At 35.4% G+C, this 20885-nt stretch overlaps 2 protein-coding genes across 11 annotated transcripts in view; one reads left to right on the top strand and one right to left on the bottom strand.

The window, feature by feature from the left end:
• The window catches only part of LOC135835428 (LIM domain only protein 3-like), a 272343-nt gene extending 267020 nt beyond the window's left edge, over window positions 1–5323 (top strand). For 9 of the 10 annotated variants that reach the window (XM_065349667.1, XM_065349670.1, XM_065349673.1 and 6 more), the window contains 2 exons: window positions 3772–3913; window positions 4193–5323. In XM_065349667.1, coding sequence (XP_065205739.1) covers window positions 3772–3913; window positions 4193–4387 — 337 coding nt within the window. In that variant the 3' untranslated portion in view covers window positions 4388–5323. The remainder of the gene's footprint in view (window positions 1–3771; window positions 3914–4192) is intronic. The other variant, XM_065349677.1, reaches the window with a different exon arrangement.
• Window positions 5324–10813: 5490 nt separating this feature from the next.
• LOC135835424 (transcription factor Jra-like) lies at window positions 10814–12605 on the bottom strand. Its single transcript, XM_065349664.1, has one exon. It carries the CDS (start codon window positions 12438–12440, stop codon window positions 11823–11825), a length of 618 nt encoding a protein of 205 aa, XP_065205736.1. The 5' UTR covers window positions 12441–12605; the 3' UTR covers window positions 10814–11822.
• Between the last annotated feature and the right edge of the window lie 8280 nt (window positions 12606–20885).

Here is a 20885-nt window from a genome sequence, read left to right as displayed (position 1 = left end):
TGAAACTTTAAATTTTCACAAAATTTCATCAAACTGAGATGGAGAGTCGAAATTCATTCTGCAAACTAATTTTAATACGCTACGAAGTCGACTGCTTGTGGATTTCAAGTCGTTTTGGAGCCTCCAGCGACTTTTCAAAGGTTGTATGGCGTTTTTTGGAAAATTGGAATTTCCTAAAAGTAGCTGGAAGCTTCAAAACCATTTGAAACCTGCGAAGTAAATTTCAGCTTGCCAACTCCATTATTTGATAAATTAATGTTGTGGGAATTTCAAGTTTCAAAAACCTACTGGAGGCTCTAAAATGACTTGAACCCACCTGAAGTCGTCTTCAGAGGGTGTTAAAATTGGAGTGTAGAGTAAATTACAGCTTTCCATGTCCATTTGATGAAATTTTGTTGTCCCCTTTAAGAAAAAAGTTGCCCCGGAAGATCGACGGGGGGGGGGGTGCAATTACTCCTATTGTCATATGCCGGATTATTTAGAATGATTTTTGTATGCGCGTTGAGGGATGGAAGATACTTGCTCGCATTTTGCTACAATAAATAACGCAGAAAAAGGTTTATTGGTGAGAAATGCGTAAGATCTGGTAGCACTTTCCTATCATTTGACTACGAAGAAAACGCCAAGTCACCAGATGCAGAAACTAGAGATATGCTTACATTTTTCTAGAGCCAGATGGCTAAGTAAATGCTAGCTCAGAGATGCAAGAATATTACCTGCAGTTTCCTATCATAAAACTGTGAGCAAGTACATATTAGTCAGTGATACGCTGGCATTAAGCGAGCAGGTATAGAGTGAGGCAAAAGCTAGCTGAGATACGCGAGAATATTGCTTGAACTTTCTTGGCATAGAATTGCAAGCAAGTATCCATCAGTGATACGCTAGCATCAGGCGAGCATGTATGAAGTGAAGTAAAAGCTAGCTGAGATATGCGAGAATATTGCTTGAACTGTCCTAGCATAGAATTGCGAGCAAGTATCCGCCAGTAATACGCTAGCATAAGGCGAGCAAGTTAAAGTGAAGTAAAAGCTAGCTGAGAGTCGCTGGAAAACAGCTCGAAAATTGCTAGAATTGAATTTGCTAGCGAAAAACTGCAAGAAAATCGCTTGCTTTTAGCGAGATAATTATTGCTGGCCACAAAAAGCGAGTAAATTGCTAGCAACTTATCAAAACGCGAATAAAATGCTAGCTTTTTGCTAGCATGTGGTCAACTGGGTTTTACCAATAAGTTGGCCCTTTTTGACAATTTTACCATTAATTGATGACTTTTGGCAATTTTACCAAAAATGCATGCTTTTTAACAACTTACCATGAGTTGGCTCTTTTTGACAATTTTATCGAAAAAGGACACTTTCTGACAATTGTAGGTACCTAAAATTAGTCTTTTTTGGAAACTTTTTCAAAAATTTACACTTTTCTTCACAATTATGACAAAAAATTGACACTTTTTTGACAACTTACCAAGAATTGACCCTTTTTGACAATTTTACCAAAAACGGACACTTTTTGACAATTGTATGTACCAATGATCTTTTTGACACTTTTTCAAAAATTTACACTTTTTTGACGATTTTGATCAGAAATGAATGTCTTTTGACAATTGTTCGAAAAATTGGCCTTCTTTGACAATTTTACCAAAAACTGACACTTTTTGACAATTGCGCCAAAAATGGACCCTTTTTAACAGTTGTGCCAAAAACTGACACTTTTCGACAATTTTACCAAAAATTGACGCTTTTTGACAGTTTTGCTTAAGATTGGTCCTTTTTGACTATTTCACCAAAAATTGACCTTTTTTGGCAAATTTTTCAAAAATTTACACTTTTTGACAATTTTGACTCATAATAATTTTACCAAAAACGCACACTTTTGTGACAATTGTGCCAAAAAATTGAAACTTTTTGACAATTGTGACCAAAAATGAACACTTTTTGATAATTTTATCAAAAACGGACTCTTTGTGACAATTGTGCCAAAAATTGACACTTTTTCACAATTTGTGTCAAAAATTGACACTTCTTGACTATTTTACCAAAAAATGACGCCTTTTAAGAATTTTGCTTAAGATTGGCCCTTTTTGACTATTTTACCAAAAATTGACCGTTTTTTGGCAATTTTTACAAAAATTTACAATTTTTGACGATTTTGACCAAAAATAAACGCTTTTTGATAATTTCACCAGAAATTGACCTTTTTTCACAACTTATCTACCCAAAATGCACGCTTTTTGACAATTATACCATTAACAGACTTTTTTTTGACAATTTTGCTAAAAGTGAATACTTCTTGACTATTTTACCAAAAATTGAAAAATTTACACGTTTTGACTTCCTGGGCAAATTTGGTAAAAAAAAAGCACCAGATCCTTATAAAACAAGTATGGCAAAAAAATGACTTTTGTTTGACAATTTTGAAACAAAAACAGTACTTTTTAAACCGATAAGGCGAACATCGATGGGTGGGGGAGGGGGAAGATACACTCTTGGCTGAAAATTTAAAGTAACCTAAGTACTTCATGCCAACTCTAATCAAAAATAAACTGCAGTTCGATTCCAAAAAATGTGAAATCAAAAGTAGGGATTTCTTTGGTGGTGGGGATTTGGGGGTGAAAAAGGGATAAAAAATTTATTATTTTTCAAAATTGTTTTTGATTAGGTAGGTATAAAAAGTTTATTTTTATTATTCGATCGACAAATTGAGGTTCAAGTGTTGTGTGCCAACCATATAATATAGACAGTTTTAATGTGTTTTCTACGCGCTAGTTGAGAAATTTTCTCAATTTTTTTTACGTAGTGGATGGATCAATTTTTAACTTTTACTGAAAGAAAAAGCTGCTCATTATTTTTAAATCCTTACACATTGAAAACGAAGCGTTTTAGAATAAAATTGAATAGAATAAAAAAATAAATTTTCCATCAGTGGAGGTTCGTCAGATTTTTTCAGGGCGCACACGTTCGGTACACAGCAAAAAATAAGCAATAGAAAATCTGTCCATCTTTACTTAAAAGAACTTTAATAAAATTTTGGGATAGAATTTTTTTGGTTCAAACAAGTTGAAATATGTTGAAGGATGGAGCTTCCACCCAAATTAATAGATATTATTGCAGCAGGAAGTGAAAAAATAGTGAGATTTCACGTTTTTATCGGTGTCACAATCAATCTCGAAGATCACTGTCAGGATATTTAATTGATTGAGAATTAAAATTTGTTTTAAATTTTCAAGCTTTTCTCCCTTCTTTTTCCTTCTCGATAACCTGATAATAATTTCACATTATTTGTAAAAAAACACCTCAGTTAGATAAATACTTTGCCCCTTTGAAACCCAAACATAGGCAACTGTATCACCGATTGGTTGAATTGGTTGGCTACGCAGTAAAGAAAGGATTTTTCACGTTGCGAAATTGGTAGCAGAGGTTCATCATTTATATGTTGTGTAGCGAAATAAATTGCCTATTGACTGATAGAAAGGCGTTTTCAAGGGTGAAGCTTTTTAATACGAATGAATTATCAGTACGAAAATCGACTACTGTGCTGATGGTTTGTGTGTGTGTGTGCGTTGTGTAGCATAATCGAGAATACAAGGTTGATGTTTATCGAATTACATTGGGCCTTAATACTACACTACGTCGGAGAATAAGAATGTAGCTAAATTAATTATTTTGCAATTTAAGACGTCGCGTCTCGTTTCGTTCGTAGGTCTAGGTAGGCTACAATCTACCTTCTTATTTAACGAGAAATTAATCTTTTTTGTTTTGCGTTTCGATGTGACAGGTTTTGCGTCGGCGATCGATTTTACCTTTGTGAAAATAAGATTCTTTGCGAGTACGATTACGAAGAGAGGCTGGTGTTCGCGAATATGGCTTACAATCCTTCCAGCCTGGCTCATATTAGAAGGCAAGTCAGTAATTTACAGGTACGCCCTGCTAAGAATAAGTTTAATAAATATGGACGGTAAAATTATAAAATGAAACACAAGTAAAAAAAAATCAAAATACTTATCCATTTTTGTGAACTTGATTTTGATATTGGAGATGTAAAAAAAAAGAATAATTGAAATAGTACAGTGTACGTACTGGATATATTTTATTTTGAAAATGACTTAGCCAGGGCTTGTTTCATTAGATATTAAATTAAGTAAAGTGATTTTACTTCGATGGGGTGGGAAAATGACTAATTTTCGTCCATTTTACAGCCACCAGCTACAACAAGAGACAATCTAAGCGTTAATCCGGATCCAGCTCGGAGATCGGTGCCGGTATACACGTCGACAACGCTGATACCTCAACATTCGCATCCGAATCAACAGTTACAAAATCAGCAGCACCGAGACGATGGCTCCAGCGGATACGGTAGCCCGGATTCTGAAACTTTCGAACCAGTACAATAAACGCAAGACTCCTTTTTATTCGTTTTTCTCTTCATTATAAATTATGTTTACGTGTACATATTGTAAATTTTGTTGATTATTGTATTCGAGTTTTAATAACTTTTAGGGAAAACCCCCCCTTCTTTTTTCAAGTTACTACGGTTATGTTTTTGTTTGTGCTCCTTTTTTCCCCTCCTTCATCTTTCGTATTTTTTTCTTTTTTCGTCGTATTAATGTGACAAAAATTTACCAGGAAAAAATACTGTGCCATGAGGTATCTAAGTATCTACATAGGTACATGTAAACTTGAAATGCTTGGAGGTATTTTTTTCATTGATCTCGTATAATGTTTTTTACTCGTCCGATGATCAAATGGATTTTTTCGAAAATTTTAAAACATAACGTGGGTTTTTTCGATTTCGATTACTACATTCTTCTACCTACTTCTACTATATTTCAGAGAAATCAAAATTATTACTTTTCCTATCTAGGGCTGAAAAGTACTACTTTTCCAACCTCGCGAGAATCGCTCGGATGTAAAAATAAGTACTTTCCACCCTCGTTCAGGAAAAATTACTTCACCAAACTCGGAGAAAAAGTGATTTTGAACTCGTGTGAGTTGTTCCCCTCACTTCGTTCGGGTCACAAACCTCACCCTCGTCAAAAATCACTTTTTCGGCCCTCGTTGTGTAATATACTATTGTTGTATTCATTATTTTATCGATGCCGTATTTGTTACCAAACAAACTTTTTATCGTTTGTTAGAAGTTACAAAATTTGTTTTTTTTTCTTTTTGTCAAATCCATTATACTGTATAGTTTTTAAAAATTATATACTGTGTTATTATATTGTATGATAACCTAGTCTTATTATTTCAATTACAACGTATTTTATGTACAGTTTTAGATAATAAATGTTTATTTTTCAATTAATAAAAAATTTGTGTTGAATTCCATACCTACTTTTTTGAGGTACATTTATTTTCAATTTTTGTATTATTCTTTATCGACTTCGATGTGAGTGTGAGGATGAGGTGTGAATTCTGGAATTGAAGGAAGATTTTTGAAAAATGAAAATTCCGCAAAGTTTAATACTCAATGAAACTGGAAAGCTAAAATTTTCTTTAATAGCTTAATTTTTCTGTGCTTTGGAAATTCTAGGTTTTCATGAAACTCCATCGAAATTGTGTTATAAAATTCGTGATAAGGAGGTTCAAAAACATATTATATTTTGAAACCTCACGTGATGAACTGATGACTGAGCTTATTTCCAAATTTGGCCCCCACTCTTCGAAGCCCTCTCCTGTTTTTTGTAATGAAATGATATCAAATTCGTACTAAAGAGGTTTAAAAACATTTATAAGGTAAAGTACCAGTTGTGGATAGGGGTCCCGGTTGTGGATAATCGTTCCTATGGGCTAAAAAAAAAAATTATCGCTCATATCTTTTTCTGTGACATTTAATCATTTCCTTGCATTCATGACAACATGAAAATTCACCCATGAAGTCTATGTACAAAAGCATTGAAGTTTCAAAATGATAAAAATGCAGATTTTAAAATTTTTTAGAAGGAAAATTTCAATGATGGAGAAAAGCGAGTCAAATATGTAATTTTTCATAACTGCGGAAGTTTTTGGATAGTAATAAGATGAAATAACCACCTCTGCATATTTTTGAGAATTTTTGATTTCATTTAGTACTATTTAGAGCAGTCTTTGTCCGCAACCGGGCCAGGGGGCCCGGTTAGCGGATAATTGGAAGTTTTTAAGATTCTCTACTAAGAAATGAAATATTCTTGATTTTTTTTTTCCTCCCAAGTATTATGTAGTTCAACAGTTACACTACACAACAAAATCAAAAAAATTTGAAAAAAGTTGAAATTTGGGCTTCTCAGAGCATGTTGAAAAAAGTATAACCACAACTGGTACTTTACCTTAAATATTTTAATAGGTAGGTACCTCACATGATGATTGAATTTATTTTCTTGTTGAGGATGTTCAAGAACATTTATCTCGATACCTAGAATGATGATTAAGCTCATTTTCAAATGTGGGCCCTTCCTTCCGAAGTCCCTTTTAATTTTATCGTTGAAATAATATCTAATCCTTGCTGAGGAGACTCAAAAACACATGTACAATGTACATTACATATTTTAATAAGTATCTCGCATGATGATTGAGCTCATTTACGAATTGAGACTCTCCGCATTAAGGCCCCTATTGATTTTAGCTCTGAAATGATATAAAATGCGTGCTGAGGCATCCCAAAAAAATTTATATTTGGATACCTCACACAACATCTCAGTTAATTTTTCAAGTGTGCGTCTCATTAAAATACAATAATTATTACGTAATAACCTCGAATTGTAATGAATGTCTTCAAATTAGCATAACACCTCATTAAAATGTAATAATAACGTCAAAATCGCGATCAGCGACCTCAAATTAGTAAGAATCTGTTGATCATAAAAAAAAATCCATCTTGATTTATCGTAAAAATTGAATTGCAGATGAAAAATTTAATGATACGCCTGCAAAAAATCATGATAGGCAACTATTTTAAACGTGTCTGGAGATTGCCGAAAGTGTTTAAAATTCTAATTTAATCACTGATGTATTGAGATTCATAAGATCTGATTCGAATTTTCAACGCACACACAGCGCCATGCATCTATGGAAATAAATCAGGAAATGGCAAGCCAAGGTCGTCTGCCCGCCTATCTGGCTTCTTAAGGTTATTGACTCGTCTATCTGGCCCCTCAATGTCCTCCGTATTTCTTGTCGGGCCTATTAAGGCCACATTGACCTGCGTGATCGGACTCTCAAGGTCACTGACTCAGCAGTCTGGCTTCCCAACTCTGCCTGTCCAGCCTCTTATGGTCATTCACCCATCACTATAGCTTTCCAAAGTTGTCTGACTGCCTGTGTAGGCTCTTGAGGTCACTGAACTGTCAGTAAGGCTTAAGAAGGTCGTCTGCCAGCCTTCTGGCTACAACCTCTTGAGGTGTCCGCCTCCGATTTGAACGGGACCGCGATTTCTTGAAAGAGCATGGTCTAAAACCCCCAAAACTAAATTTTCAGCTGTCCAACTTCATATCTCGATATTTCGCGAACGTTTGAAAATTCAAAATTGACTGTTTTTGGTGATTTATACTTTTTTCAAAAAAGTACGTACATGATCAGTAAAAATGATCAAAATAAATACTAAAACTGATATTAATTCCCCAAATCCAAATTTCGCCATTTCCCACCATTCTGGAGCTTCAAACGCGATTTTTCAATTTCTCCGTAATTTTTAATTTGCTCCAGAAGACGTTAATATGGAATTGGGCAGCTGAAAATCGAGTTGTGTCTTATACACAACCTGTTTAACGAATTTATCCCCATTTGAGCTGATTGTGGGAGAGACACCTCAAGAGGGAGACAAGGGTTTGAGATTTTTTTGTTGCGTCATTCTAATGAGGGTTGAAACATTTTACATGATCAAGGAGGAAACACGGGGTTTGAGATTTCACTTCACCAAGGGGGTGGCAAGGGATTGAGAGTCGTTCTAATGAGGTTTGAAAAATTTTACATGACCAAGGTGGAAGGAAGGGTTTGAGATTTTACATAACCGAGGGGGTGGCAAGGGTTTGAGATTTTACATAACCAAGGGGGAGGCAAGGGTTTTGGATCTCACATAACGAAGGGGGAAGATTGGGTTTGAGATTTTACATAACCAAGGGGGAGGTAAGGGTTTGAGATTCTACATAACCAAGGGGGTGGCAGGGGTTTGAGATTTCACATAACCAAGGGGGAAGATTGAGTTTGAGATTTTACATAACCAAGGGGGAAGATTGAGTTTGAGATTTTACATAACCAAGGGGGAAGATTGGGTTTGAGATTTTACATAACCAAGGGGGAAGATTGGGTTTTAGATTCTACATAACCAAGGGGGAGGCAAGGGTTTGAGATTTTACATAACCAAGGGGGTGGCAAGGGTTTGAGATTTTACATAACCAAGGGGGAGGCCAGGGGTTGGAGATTTTACTCAACCAAGGGGTAGGTAAGGGTTTGAGATTCTACATAACCAAGGGGGAGGCAAGGGTTTTGGATCTCACATAACGAAGGGGGAAGATTGGGTTTGAGATTTTTTTGTTGAATCGTTTAGAGGGGGTTGAGAAATATTACATAACCAAGGGGGTGGCAAGGGTTTGAGATTCTACATAACCAAGGGGGAGGCAAGGGTTTGAGATTTCACATAACCAAGGGGGAGGCAAGGGTTTGAGATTTCACATAACCAAGGGGGAAGATTGGGTTTGAGATTTTACATAACCAAGGGGGAAGCCATGGTTAGAGATTTCACATAACCAAGAGGGTGGCAAAAAATCCCATGCTTTTTTTCAAAATAAAAATATTCAAAAATCAAAAAATTCCCGTTGGCGAGAAAATACTCGAAATTTGCGCGAATCGCAGTATTTTGTCATGAACTAACCCCACGAAGGCCCACTTCTCCATTTCCAACCATTCTGGAGGCTCCATCGCGTTTTTTCAATTTCTCCAGAATTTTTAATTTGCTCCAGAAGACGTTAATATGGAGTTGGGCAGCTCTAAATCAAGTTGTGTGTTATACTCGACCTGTTTAACGAATTTGTCCACATTTGAGCTGATTTTGGAGGGGACACCTCAAGAGTGGTTTTTTGACCAGCTTTTTTTCAAAATAAAAATTGTATCCATGCAAAAATTAAAAAATTCCCGTTTGCGATAAAATATTTGAATTTGGCGCGAATCGCTGTATTTTGTCAATAATTATCCACAGAGAGCGAATTTCGCCATTAGGGGCCTCCCTTTAATTTTTGGATGTTCAAAAGTCTGGTCAGAAAACCACTCTTGAGATGTCTCTTCCAGAATCAGCTCAAATGTGGATAAATTCGTTAAACAGGTCGAGTATAACACACAACTCGATTTTCAGCTGCCCAACTCCATATTAACGTCTTCTGGAGCAAATTAAAAATTCTGGAGAAATTGAAAAATCGCGCTGGAGGCTCCAGAATGGCTGGAAATGGCGAAATTTGGATTTGGGGAATTAATATCAGTTTTAGGATTTCTTTTGATCATTTTTACTGATCATGTGCGTACTTTTTTTAAAAAAAGTATAAATCACCAAAAACAGTCAATTTTGAATTTTCAAACGTTCGCGAAATATCGAGATATAAAGTTGGGCTACTGAAAATTTGGTTTTGGGTGTTTTAGCCTAGCTCTTTCAGAAAATCGCGGTCCCGTTCAAATCGGTGGCGGACACCTCAAGAGTTCCCCTTGTAAGTCGTAAGTCCTAAAGCCATTGACCTATCTGTCTGATTTCTCAAGGTGGTCTATTTTCGTACCTGGCCTTTTGGGGTCATTGACCCGTCTGTACCGACTGTCAAGGTCAGTGACTAATCTGCCGGTTTTTCAAGCTCATATGTCTGACTAATCTACCATTTAAAGGTCATTGACCCATCAGCATGGCTTTCCAAGGTTGTCTGTTTACCGGTCTGTCTGGTTTCTTAAGGTCATTGACCCATCTTACTGGCCAATTAAGGTCACTGGCCCGCATATCTGGCCGTTCACAATCTTCGGTCTACCTGTCTAGGTTCTTAAGGCCATTGAACCGTCTGATTAGCCTCTCAAGATCACTGACCTACCTCTCTAGCCTATCATGGTTGTCTGCTCTCCTGCCTTCCTGTCTGGCTTCTCGAGGTTGTCTGAGTGCCTGTCTGGTTGTTCAAGGACCTTGCTGTTTGTCTGTCTGGCCTCTCATCCGGACTCTAGAGGTCACTGACTTACCCGTTCAGCTTCGTAAGGTCGTCTGTTCGTCAATCTGGCTACTCAAGATCATTGACTCGCTTTCCATGTTATCTGCGTAGGGTTCTACATACAAAGTAAGTATCATTTCAAACTTTTTTTAAATCTGATCTACCTATATTCATTTATTTTTTTTTAATTTTTACTCGATTTATCCATTTTTTAACACTTTATTTTTCAAATTGAAAATAGTTTGAAACGGCGTGAAATTCAAAGCAAGTGTTTCGCTAAGACAATTGTTACTTTCATTCTATGCCGAATTGCAGAAAACCAATTTTTTCACAATATGAAGTTTCAATGTTTGTGACCAAAAAATCGTGTAAATCGCCAGCCAACTCTCTTTCTTATTTCAAAAAAATAAAATTTAGAGCCGTTTAAAGTTGTCAAGTCGAGATTTGTAAAAAAATTACTTAAAAAAATCCTCACGAAAACTCGGAGTGGGGTTTTCTCGGAAAAGATATTTTAGTCACTAGCAGAGAAATCTAGCTTATTCCACGACACTACGTCACACTCGTAATTAGGAAAATATATTATTTTCATTTGTACGTTAAAAGAAAGTCGAGTCAACAAATGCATCAAATTCGTAGAAAGATTTTTTTTCAAGTTCAAAAAACTAATCACTAGGCTTATTCAACAATTAAAATTAATTTTATTGCAACATTTATGAAAACCCTTCTGTACAATAGCACGAGTAAATAATTACAAAATTACGTTACCGGAACAATAAAAAATCATACATATGACATATATCTTTACATGATTTCGCTCTTACACATAAAAATGATGAATTTTTATCACTAAAATGACTAGCGTCAATATGAGATAAAAGCCCGATTAAAAGGAAATGACACTCGTGAATTTTTTTTACAAATGCAAACGTGATGTGATGATCTTATCAACTTCCACACCGATATGAGACAATTTTTCGCTGTAAAAAATGGTGACCCATACCCACAGGATATCTTATCTTTTTCCAATTCTATTTAGTGAGATGGATTTTCCATACAATTTTCATGAAAAAATGTCGGTATTTCTTTCAAAATAGGTATGTGAAAAAGAACTACATAATTTACATTTGTAATCAAATAAGCGATTCCAATTAAGGAGATCAAAATAATTTGCATTAAAAGTCACGTAATCATCAGACGTTCACTACATGATTCGTTTCAATTGTTTGATTGGTAATCTTTATAGGTAGGTACCTATTTGACCAAAAGTTACTCTTCACAAATGAATCAAAATAATGTGTGAAAGTTTGACAAATTATTTATAGTTTTCAAGATTTCTTACATCATATGACATTTCAAACACTCGAGATGATCCATGAAAAGTGGAAAAATAGACCGAGAAATTTTGAGAAATCTTTTAATCAATAATCTACCTACGAGTCAAATTGAAAATTCGATGAGGTCATTCAGGTTTGTTTTTAAATTCGAAACCTAGTAAGTAGATATTCAGAATACCTCAGCAAGTAGGTACCTACGTATAAATGTTACATAACGTATCTGAGGAAATATAAAATATGCACTATCAAGTTTCAAAAAAATGATTTTTTCACTCAAGAGTGTGAGGGAAGGAAGTAATAACTTGATAAAATAGGTACCAACCACCATGTCTATTCTACTCGAGGTAAATCTATATATCACAACCATTATCACGATGCTTATTAATCTTCTGTTCTAATTGGTCCACTTCTTGTTTCAGTTTTTTAAAAGCGTTCAACAAATTGAGATTCTCCTCCCTCAATAATCTGGCCTTCTCCTCCAACTGAGCGATCTTTTCGAGCTTCTTTTTACGACACTTTGCTGCAGCGACTCTATTCCTCTCCCGTTTCATAGACATTTTCTTGACCTCTTGATTTTCCATATTGATCGGAGACTGGATTTCCGACGGAGATCTTTTCATCACATGCGAATGGTCGCCTCCGGTCAAATGCATCGTTAAATTCGTACCGCCGCTGGGTGGAGTACTCATTATCCTGTAATCGTGGCCCTCTGATAAAAGCGAGTAGTCGGACATTCTGCACTGTAACGGGCTGTTGATCGGTTCGCAGCTGATCATATCTTGGTATTCGTTGAAAGGAATCGGGTACCTTACAGGATATTTCACCGAAGGAGATGATATGTTCGAAACGAAGTATATGGTGTCCTGATATTTATCCGCATTTAAAGGTGATAAATGAGGCACGTATTGAGAAGATTCGTAAGGCAGATCTCTGCAATAACCTCGCTTCGGATGGTTATGATTTTCCATGGTTTCCGCTTAGGTACTCGTAAGGTCACCTTCGAGTCAGTTAATTGAAAAAAAAATTCACCGAAATGAGGTAACACACATTGAAAATAAAAAAAATGAAATGCCAATGTAGACTACGTAAAATATGAGTAATTAAATAACATCATTTCACCAGGATACTAACGAAAACACTATACTCTATTACACATTACTTACTCGTCAAATCACAATTTTTAAACCTCCCTCCTCGAAAATTTATCATTTGAAAAAATAACATCAATTTCTGATTTTGATTACTCATTCGTCATTCGTCCAGCTTTTATCGTGTTCATCGGAAATGCCGCAATCTCTATGGACTCGTTTGTCAGAATTTAATGTTATACAAAAAATCATATCCGTTAAATCATATAGATATGATACGTTAACCCAAAAGTTTACTGTTTTTATTTTAAAAAAATAAAATAAAAAAAAAATAAATGGACGGGACCGCGATTTTTGGAAATATTATAGTCTAAAACCCCCAAAACCAAACTTTCAGCTGCCCAAGTTCATTTTTCGATTTTTGGCGAATTTTTGAAAATTCAAAATTGACTGTTTTTGGCTATTTTTGCTTTTTTTTAAAAGTACAAACTTGATCAGTAAAAATGGTCATAATAAGTCCCAAAACGAATATTAATTACCCAAATCAAATTTTACAATTTCCAGACATTCTGGAGCCTCCAGCGCGATTTTTCAATTTCTCCAGAATTTTGAATTTGCTCCAGAAGGCGTGAATATTAAGTTGGGCAGCTAAAAATCGAGTTGTGCATTATACTTGACCTCTTTAACAAGTTTATCTGCACTTGAGCGGATTTTGGAAGTGACACCTCAAGAGTGGTTTTTTGACCAGCTTTTTTCAAAATTAAAAATTTCAAAAAATCAAAAGATAACCGTTTGTGTGGAAATTTTTGAAATTTGTGCGAATTGCTGTATTTCTTCAAGAACTAACCCCCGGAGCGCAAATTCTACCATTTCCAGCTGTTTTGGAGCGAGAGTGACACCTCAAAAAACTATTCTTGAGGTTTCACTCTCAAAATCGGCTCAAATGTGGATAAACTCGTTAAACTGGTTGAGTGTAATAATACTTACAACTCGATTTTTAGTTGCCCAACCTCATATTCACGCGTTCTGGAGCAAATTCAAAATTCTGGAGAAATTGAAAATGTCGCTGGAGGCTCCAGAATGGCTGAAAATTGTAAAATTTTGATTTGGAGGGTAAGTTACGGACAAAATTTAGTGATTCGCGCTATAATCTGTGTGAATGGAGATAAATGTGAATGAGAGTGGGATTTTCTGTTTCTATCAAAACGTAAGGGGGATTCGCACTAGGCTTGTTGATTTTCGGCTGTCCATTCTACAGCACATGTACGATGTGGTGGTTGTAACTGAGACCTGGCTACATGATGGCATTTATACATCGGAAATATTTGATAGTAATTATAAAGTATACAGGAAGGATCGAAGTGGCCAGGGTCGTGGAGGGGGGGTGCTCATTGCAGTGAAGAATAATATCTCTTCTGTGGGGATGGTGTTTCAAGAGTTCAATAGTGAATTATACGATTGTGTGTGGGTGAAGGTGAGGTTACCAAACACGTTCCAAGATACCTACATTGGTGCATTCTACATTCCTCCCAGTATCCCAGGATCTGTACACCAGAGCATCTACGATGCAGTGTCTTTCTCCCCAATACTCTGTCAGAGTAACAATGTCATACTAGGAGATTTCAATATATCTGAGTATAGGCAATCTCAGGCCCTTTCTTGTAATGGTAAACTCAGAGATATTCTCCAGTTTTTGCAAATGTGTCAGCTTGAACAAGTAAACATAATCCCTAATTTTCATAATAAGTTCCTAGATTTAGTTATTACCAATCTACCCCTAGTCTCAGTGCAGAGAGGAGAATCCTTGGTAAATGTAGAAGACCCGCACCACCCTCCCCTACTAATTAAAATACCCCACCATAAAAGCCCAAAAGCTAAGAAACATAGTCGTCACTATTTGCCTAAACTAAATTTTGCAAAAGCTAACTTTCTAGGTATGTACTATGCATTTAGAGATTTCAAATGGGATCCCTTATATACAATAACTGAAGTTGATCAGGCAGAGAAATCCTATAGCAGTGTAGTTAATGAAATAATTTCCAACCATGTACCTTATTTTAATGAAATCAAGTCAGGAAAGGGAACAAAATATCCTCCATGGTTCAGCCGAGATATAATTAAAAAATTGAAAGAGAAAGAGAAGTCGAGGCAACTGTTTATTAAAACTGGTCTACAGGAGCACAGAGAAAAATTTAAAGACCTTAGGAAAGAGGTAAAGAAAATGACTAAAATTGCCCTTGAGAACTACAATTCTGGACTAGAGCAAAATTATACCACTAATCCACAGAATTTTTGGAGAGAAATGAATTTAAAGAGATCAGCTAGAAATAACTCTTGTGACATAATGTATGATATGCATGGAACAGAAAAACATGGGGATGACGTTGCTGACTCATTCGCAGAGTTCTTCCAATCAGTTTATGTGAAAGATGATCAAATTTATAGCGACAACTCAATGTGGGGTTCATCCCTCTCAGGTGTATGTTCCATAATATCAATTGGTCAGGTTAGTGAAAAAGAAGTTAAGTTAGCTATTTCAAAGCTGAAAGCTAAACGTACACTAGGACCAGATAATATACCCTCCTATGTATACAAGGGTGTGGGAGAATTCTTGCTCAAACCCCTTACCTTTATATTTAATCTCATAATTTCCAAGAATAAATTTCCAACTGGATGGAAATGCTCAAAAGTCGTCCCTGTTCCAAAAAAAGGCACACTTGAAAAAGTCACTAGCTACAGACCAATATCATTAATTCCAATCCCTGCAAAACTGTTTGAAATGATTATATATGGCAAACTATATCCTAAAATTAAAAATCTCATTTCATCAAGCCAACATGGTTTTGTTGAGGGTAGGTCAGTCAACACAAATCTCATCAACTTTGTTGAGTTCTGTCTGAGCTCCCTTGATGGTGGTGGTCAAGTGGATGCAATATATACTGATTTCAAAAAAGCATTTGATAGTGTAAACCATAGAATTCAAATACTAAAACTTGGAAAACTTGGTTTCTCTCACAACTTGTGTAGTTTATTCTGGTCTTATCTGAATGGGAGGGTGCAGTATGTGTCCTACAAAAACAGAATATCTAGTATATACCCCTGTCCATCTGGTGTCCCTCAGGGTTCTAACTTGGGCCCCTATTCTTTCTATTATTTGTAAACGACCTCCCATCTGTGCTAGAAAATTCAGAGAGCCTGCTTTTTGCTGATGATGCAAAAATATATAAGAAAATTCAAACTGTAAAAGATAGCCAAGAACTTCAGACAGATTTAGATAGGTTTGTTGAATGGAGCATTGAAAACAAACTTCCCCTGAATATTTCTAAATGTTCTACAATTACTTTTACTCGAAAAAAAAATGTTATAGGTTGCACATATACTGCCAATGGGGAAGAACTTTCTCGCTTAACAACAGTTAGGGACCTGGGTGTGATTCTAGATGTGGGGCTTACCTTCAAGTGTCATGTTAATACTGTGTTAGTCAAGGCAAGACGAATGGCGTATTTTGTGGTCAGAAATTCTGCTCATTTCAGGAGGATAAACAGTTAAACACATTTAAGATTTTATATTTCTCATGCATAAGATCAATCCTTGAGTTTGGAATACTAGTCTGGTTTCCTCATACCAAAAAATTCATAAAAGAACTTGAAAAAATTCAAACCAGGTTTCTAAAATACCTATATCTGAAGACCTTCGAATATTATCCTCATGACCTAACTCAAAAGGAACTGTTAGAAGGATTTGAAATCAACTCATTAGAAAAAAGGAGAGAAATAATAGCACTGTTGTTCCTATATGATATTATCCATGGTAATATAAACGAAAGTAACCTTTTGGGAAAAATTAATTTCTGGGCCCCCAAAATCCATTCTAGACAAAAAAAAACATTCTCCTTAAGCAATTACCATACATCTAGGATGAAGTTGTCTCCTATGAATAACATCATGGGCATCTCAGATGCTTTTCTCTGTAGATGTGTAGATGCTGACATTTTTAGTATGGGTAGGTCAGCCTTCAGGCGTTTGGTGAGGGGGGCGTGGGAGTAGGCCAGTAGGGGCATGGGCGCATTGGGTGTTACTTGTGGGTCACGTTATTATTGCATTGTTATTATTATACTTTATTTCTTATTTTTTATTTTGTTTTATTTTTTTGGTTGGTTTCATTTTTCTTCTTTTTTTGTTCTATGTTTTTTTTTTGTTTTTTTTTCTCTCTCTTTATTATTATTATTATTTTTTTTCTCTTTATGAACCACCACTTATTAATGGTCTTATCTTTTGTTGTTAGTATTGTATTTTTCTTTTGTTTCTGATAATTTCTCACTTTACCTCATTACCTTTTGTATTTTTTTGTTTCTTTTTTTTCAGTTTATAAAGTGATATTTAGTTTTTATTGTCCTATAGTTATAATCGGTCTCTCCTGTAATTGGCTTCTGGCTGTTGGAGAGACCTAAATTGTTTAAATAAATAAATAAATAAATAAAAATAAATAATTTCAAAAGTTTCCTCCCAAACAGTTATCTTTTGATATCTTGGATTTTTTAATTTTGAAAAAAGCTGGTCAAAAACCCACTCTTGAGGTGTCACTCCCAAAATCGGCTCAAATGTGGATAAACTCGTAAAACAGGTCGAGTGTAATATACAACTCGATTTTTAGCTGTTTAACTTCACATTCACACCTTCTGGAGCACATTCAAAATTTCTGGAGAAATTTAAAATCGCGCTGGAGGCTCCAGAATGGCTGGAAATTGTGAAATTTGGATTTGGAGCGTTTGTTTTGGACAAAATACAGTGATTCGCGTGAATTTGCGAAAATTCCCACACAAACGGGAAACTTTTGATTTTTTTGATTTTTCAATTTTGAAAAAAGATGGTCACAAACGCCACTTTTGAGGTGTCACTCTCAAAATCGGCTCAAATGTAGATAAACTCGTTAAACAGGTCGAGTGTAATATACAACTCGATTTTTAGCTGCCTAACTTCATATGTATTCACGCCTTCTGGAGCACATTCAAAATTCTGGAGAAATTGAAAATCGCGCTGAAGGCTCCAGAATGGCTGGAAGTGATGAAATTTGGATTTGGGTAATTATTATTAGTTTTGGGACTTATTTTGACCATTTTTACTGATCAAGTTTGTACTTTTTTTTAAAAAAGCAAAAATCGCCAAAAACAGTTAATTTTGAATTTTCAAAAATTCGCCAAAAATCGAAAAATGAACTTGGGCAGCTGAAAAGTTGGTTTTGGGGGTTTTAGACTATGCTCTTTCCAAAAATCGCGGTCCCGTTCAAATCGGAGGGTGATACCTCAAGAGGTTCCCTTGTTAGCTACCTACATTGACTCTTTTTTTCATTTTATGGTCTGAAATTTCCATGACTAAAATTTCAGCTTCCCAAATTTCCAAATTAATTTTTCGATTTTTGGTAAATTTTTGGAATGTCAAAGTTGATTATTTTCAGCAATTTATGTTTCTTGAAAAAATCAGTAAAACGAAGACGAAAATTTTCCCTGAAACTAGTAAAAGAACTTTCTTGAACCGAATTTTCCCGTTTTCGGTTATTCTGGAGCCTCCAGAACGAATTCCGATTTCCTTCTCCGAAATTCTAAAATTTCCCCAGAGGGCATTCTGATCCTCGTAGGGTACCTACATAGGTGCCTATCTTTGAGAATCAGAGCTGTTCAAAGACTGTATAATATTCATTATTTATAACAAAACAAACTATCACCATTTAATTCAATTATTGCTCGAAACTGCTGAAATTTTAGTAAGTAGTTTCAAAAATATCTGTTAAAAATTCCAAAAGTTTGAAGTCGACCTTTGGTAATTACCAAAAAACAAGTTTCATATTATTTTTTTACTTCCATCACCCAATTTTTTTAAAACACAAACACTACATATTCGATAATATTTTTCATCCTCAATTTTTTTTACTATATTACCTATTATATTAACTAGGTATACTACATCATTCCACGTCCATTTAAAATTATCGAATAATTATGCCAAAAAAGACCCTTTGCTAGCGTTTCCACTTGCCAGTTTTTTTTTTTTAGATCGGATGCTTTTTTAGATCCAAAAGATGCTGTTTGGGTGCCAAAATCGCAAAAAAAAATATGCTAGATTGGATGTTAAACAGGATTTTTTGTTTTTGAACCTTCATTTCAAGAGTATCAGTGAAAATGTGGCCAAAAGTTCAATTTCGATGGATGCTAAAATTCAAAGAGTATGCTAAAATTGTATGGTTTTCAAGATACTAAATTTTTCAGGTACCAATTATGGACCCAGGTACAAATATGGACCCCCCATGGTTTAGTGTACAACTACATACAAGCGCTACGGTCATGCTGAGTACTAAAATTTTTGCCCAATTTTTTCAAAATTGCTATGTGAGAATCGAAAAATCCCGTTAACAGCTGAAATATCAACTTCAGCAGCTGATGCAATATCAAAATTTTTCAAAAGAAAAATTTTTTACCAGAGAAAACTACTGGACGGAAAAGACATGATAAATCTAAATTTTTCTTCGCTGTTGAGTATAATTTATTTTTGGAATTTAGGTTTTGAATTTGGTAATTTCTCAATTTTTGGCCTACATTGAAATGAGCTGCTTGCTTACATTTAATTTTCTATTTCAAATACTAACATGAATTTTCAACAAATTCTCAAAATTGGGCGCTTTTGTTCTCAATCTGAACACAAATTTTTATTTTATTGAAAATCTAAAATTTTCATAATCTAATTTAGAAAATAAAATGTTTTCTTTTGTTGAAAATTTCAGTTTATCATCAATGTTTTTCTGAATTTGAAAATCCCCAAATAAAATAATTCCCTGTATCTGACCTCATGTCGTTCAAATCTTGTATTAATGGAGGAAAATAAGAAAATAGTCCAGTCATTAAAGACCAATTTTGTCCCATCTACGGGAAAAATGAATATCAAACAGATCTTTTGCAGATATTGTTCACAGTGGTCCCCTCAACAACATACTAAAAGTCCCCGCCCCTACGGGGTCCGGAACCCCCTTAAAGGGGGGTGGGACCTCCCCCAATTTCAGTTTTTGCCATTTTCTCCCCCCCCCCCATTGCATTTTAGCGAAAAATATGCAATACATAAAAGAATCTACGTCAAATTTCCGATCTAATGACGTATCAACTTTCCTTGTAGGTTCAAGGGGGGTGGAACCACAACCATTTAAAAAAGGGGGGTTTCCTGAAAAATACATAAAGGATATAGGCGCCTATGGGGGGTGAAATGGTCCCCGAAAGCGTTCGAGTTGATATTAGCATGGAAGGTGTATACCATTGAGAAACTTCCGCGTGAAAAATTTCAGATCCACACCCCCTCCCCTTTTTGGGGGACCTCCCTTTTTTGACACTTCAATAACACTTTTCTCAGCCCCATTTTAACCGATTTTGAAAATTTTTCAGTATGTTATGTATATCCTTATTAGGTATCCCCACAAAAATTTTCAACCCCTTCCTCTCATATTTACCCCTCAAAATGGTGTTTTTTTCATTTTTTTATGCCTATTAAGAATCAAGATTGCAAGGTACAAGTTTAGAAACACGTTTTTTGGATGTATTTTTGACCCCCAAACAACATGTACTTTTTTCGAAATTTTTGCTTTGGTGCGCCGCGCTGAAAAGTTGAAAAAATGTGTCTTAACCGGTTGGGGGGGGGGGGGTGGGGTGAAATGAGAATTTTGGGAAACATGAATATCAATGAGTAGGGTGTCGTTTTCTTATGATTCGATACCGCTGATCACGAATATGACGTCAGATTTTGTTTAACACTCACACAGCCCCTCCGAAGCCCTCAGCCCTCACCTCAATTTTTGATATTTTAAAAATAAACTTACTTTGATGATTTTGGTGTCGTTTTCTTACGATTCGATACTGCCGAGTACGAATATGACGTCAGATTTTCTGCTACACCCACACAGCCCCTCCGAAGCCCTCAGCCCCCTCCTGAATTTCCACTATTTTTGAAGTTAGGCTACTTTAACAACATATGGAATATGACGTACTGTCTAAAAAAAACTTGAGGGAATTGGTTGTAGTTTATAAATAAATGGGTAGTTCTCAAGAAAAGGTCAGTTTTGATATGCATAATTTTGAAAAACAAAAATCATTTTTTTCAAGTGGGAATCATTTGCATAAGTGTCCCACTGTTATGAAAAGGACATAGCACGTCTGTGTATTACAGTATTGAAATGTCCTATGACTTGCCTGTCACACGCCATGTTTCTGAGAATAAATATTATGAAGCGTCATGAACTTCATTTTTCTGGGGGAAAAATTGGCACATTCTCATTATCATAGAACACAAA

The sequence above is a fragment of the Planococcus citri genome, chromosome 2, assembly GCF_950023065.1.
Source record: "Planococcus citri chromosome 2, ihPlaCitr1.1, whole genome shotgun sequence".
NCBI lineage: Eukaryota > Metazoa > Arthropoda > Insecta > Hemiptera > Pseudococcidae > Planococcus > Planococcus citri.
This window is presented reverse-complemented; position numbering and strand designations above follow the sequence as displayed.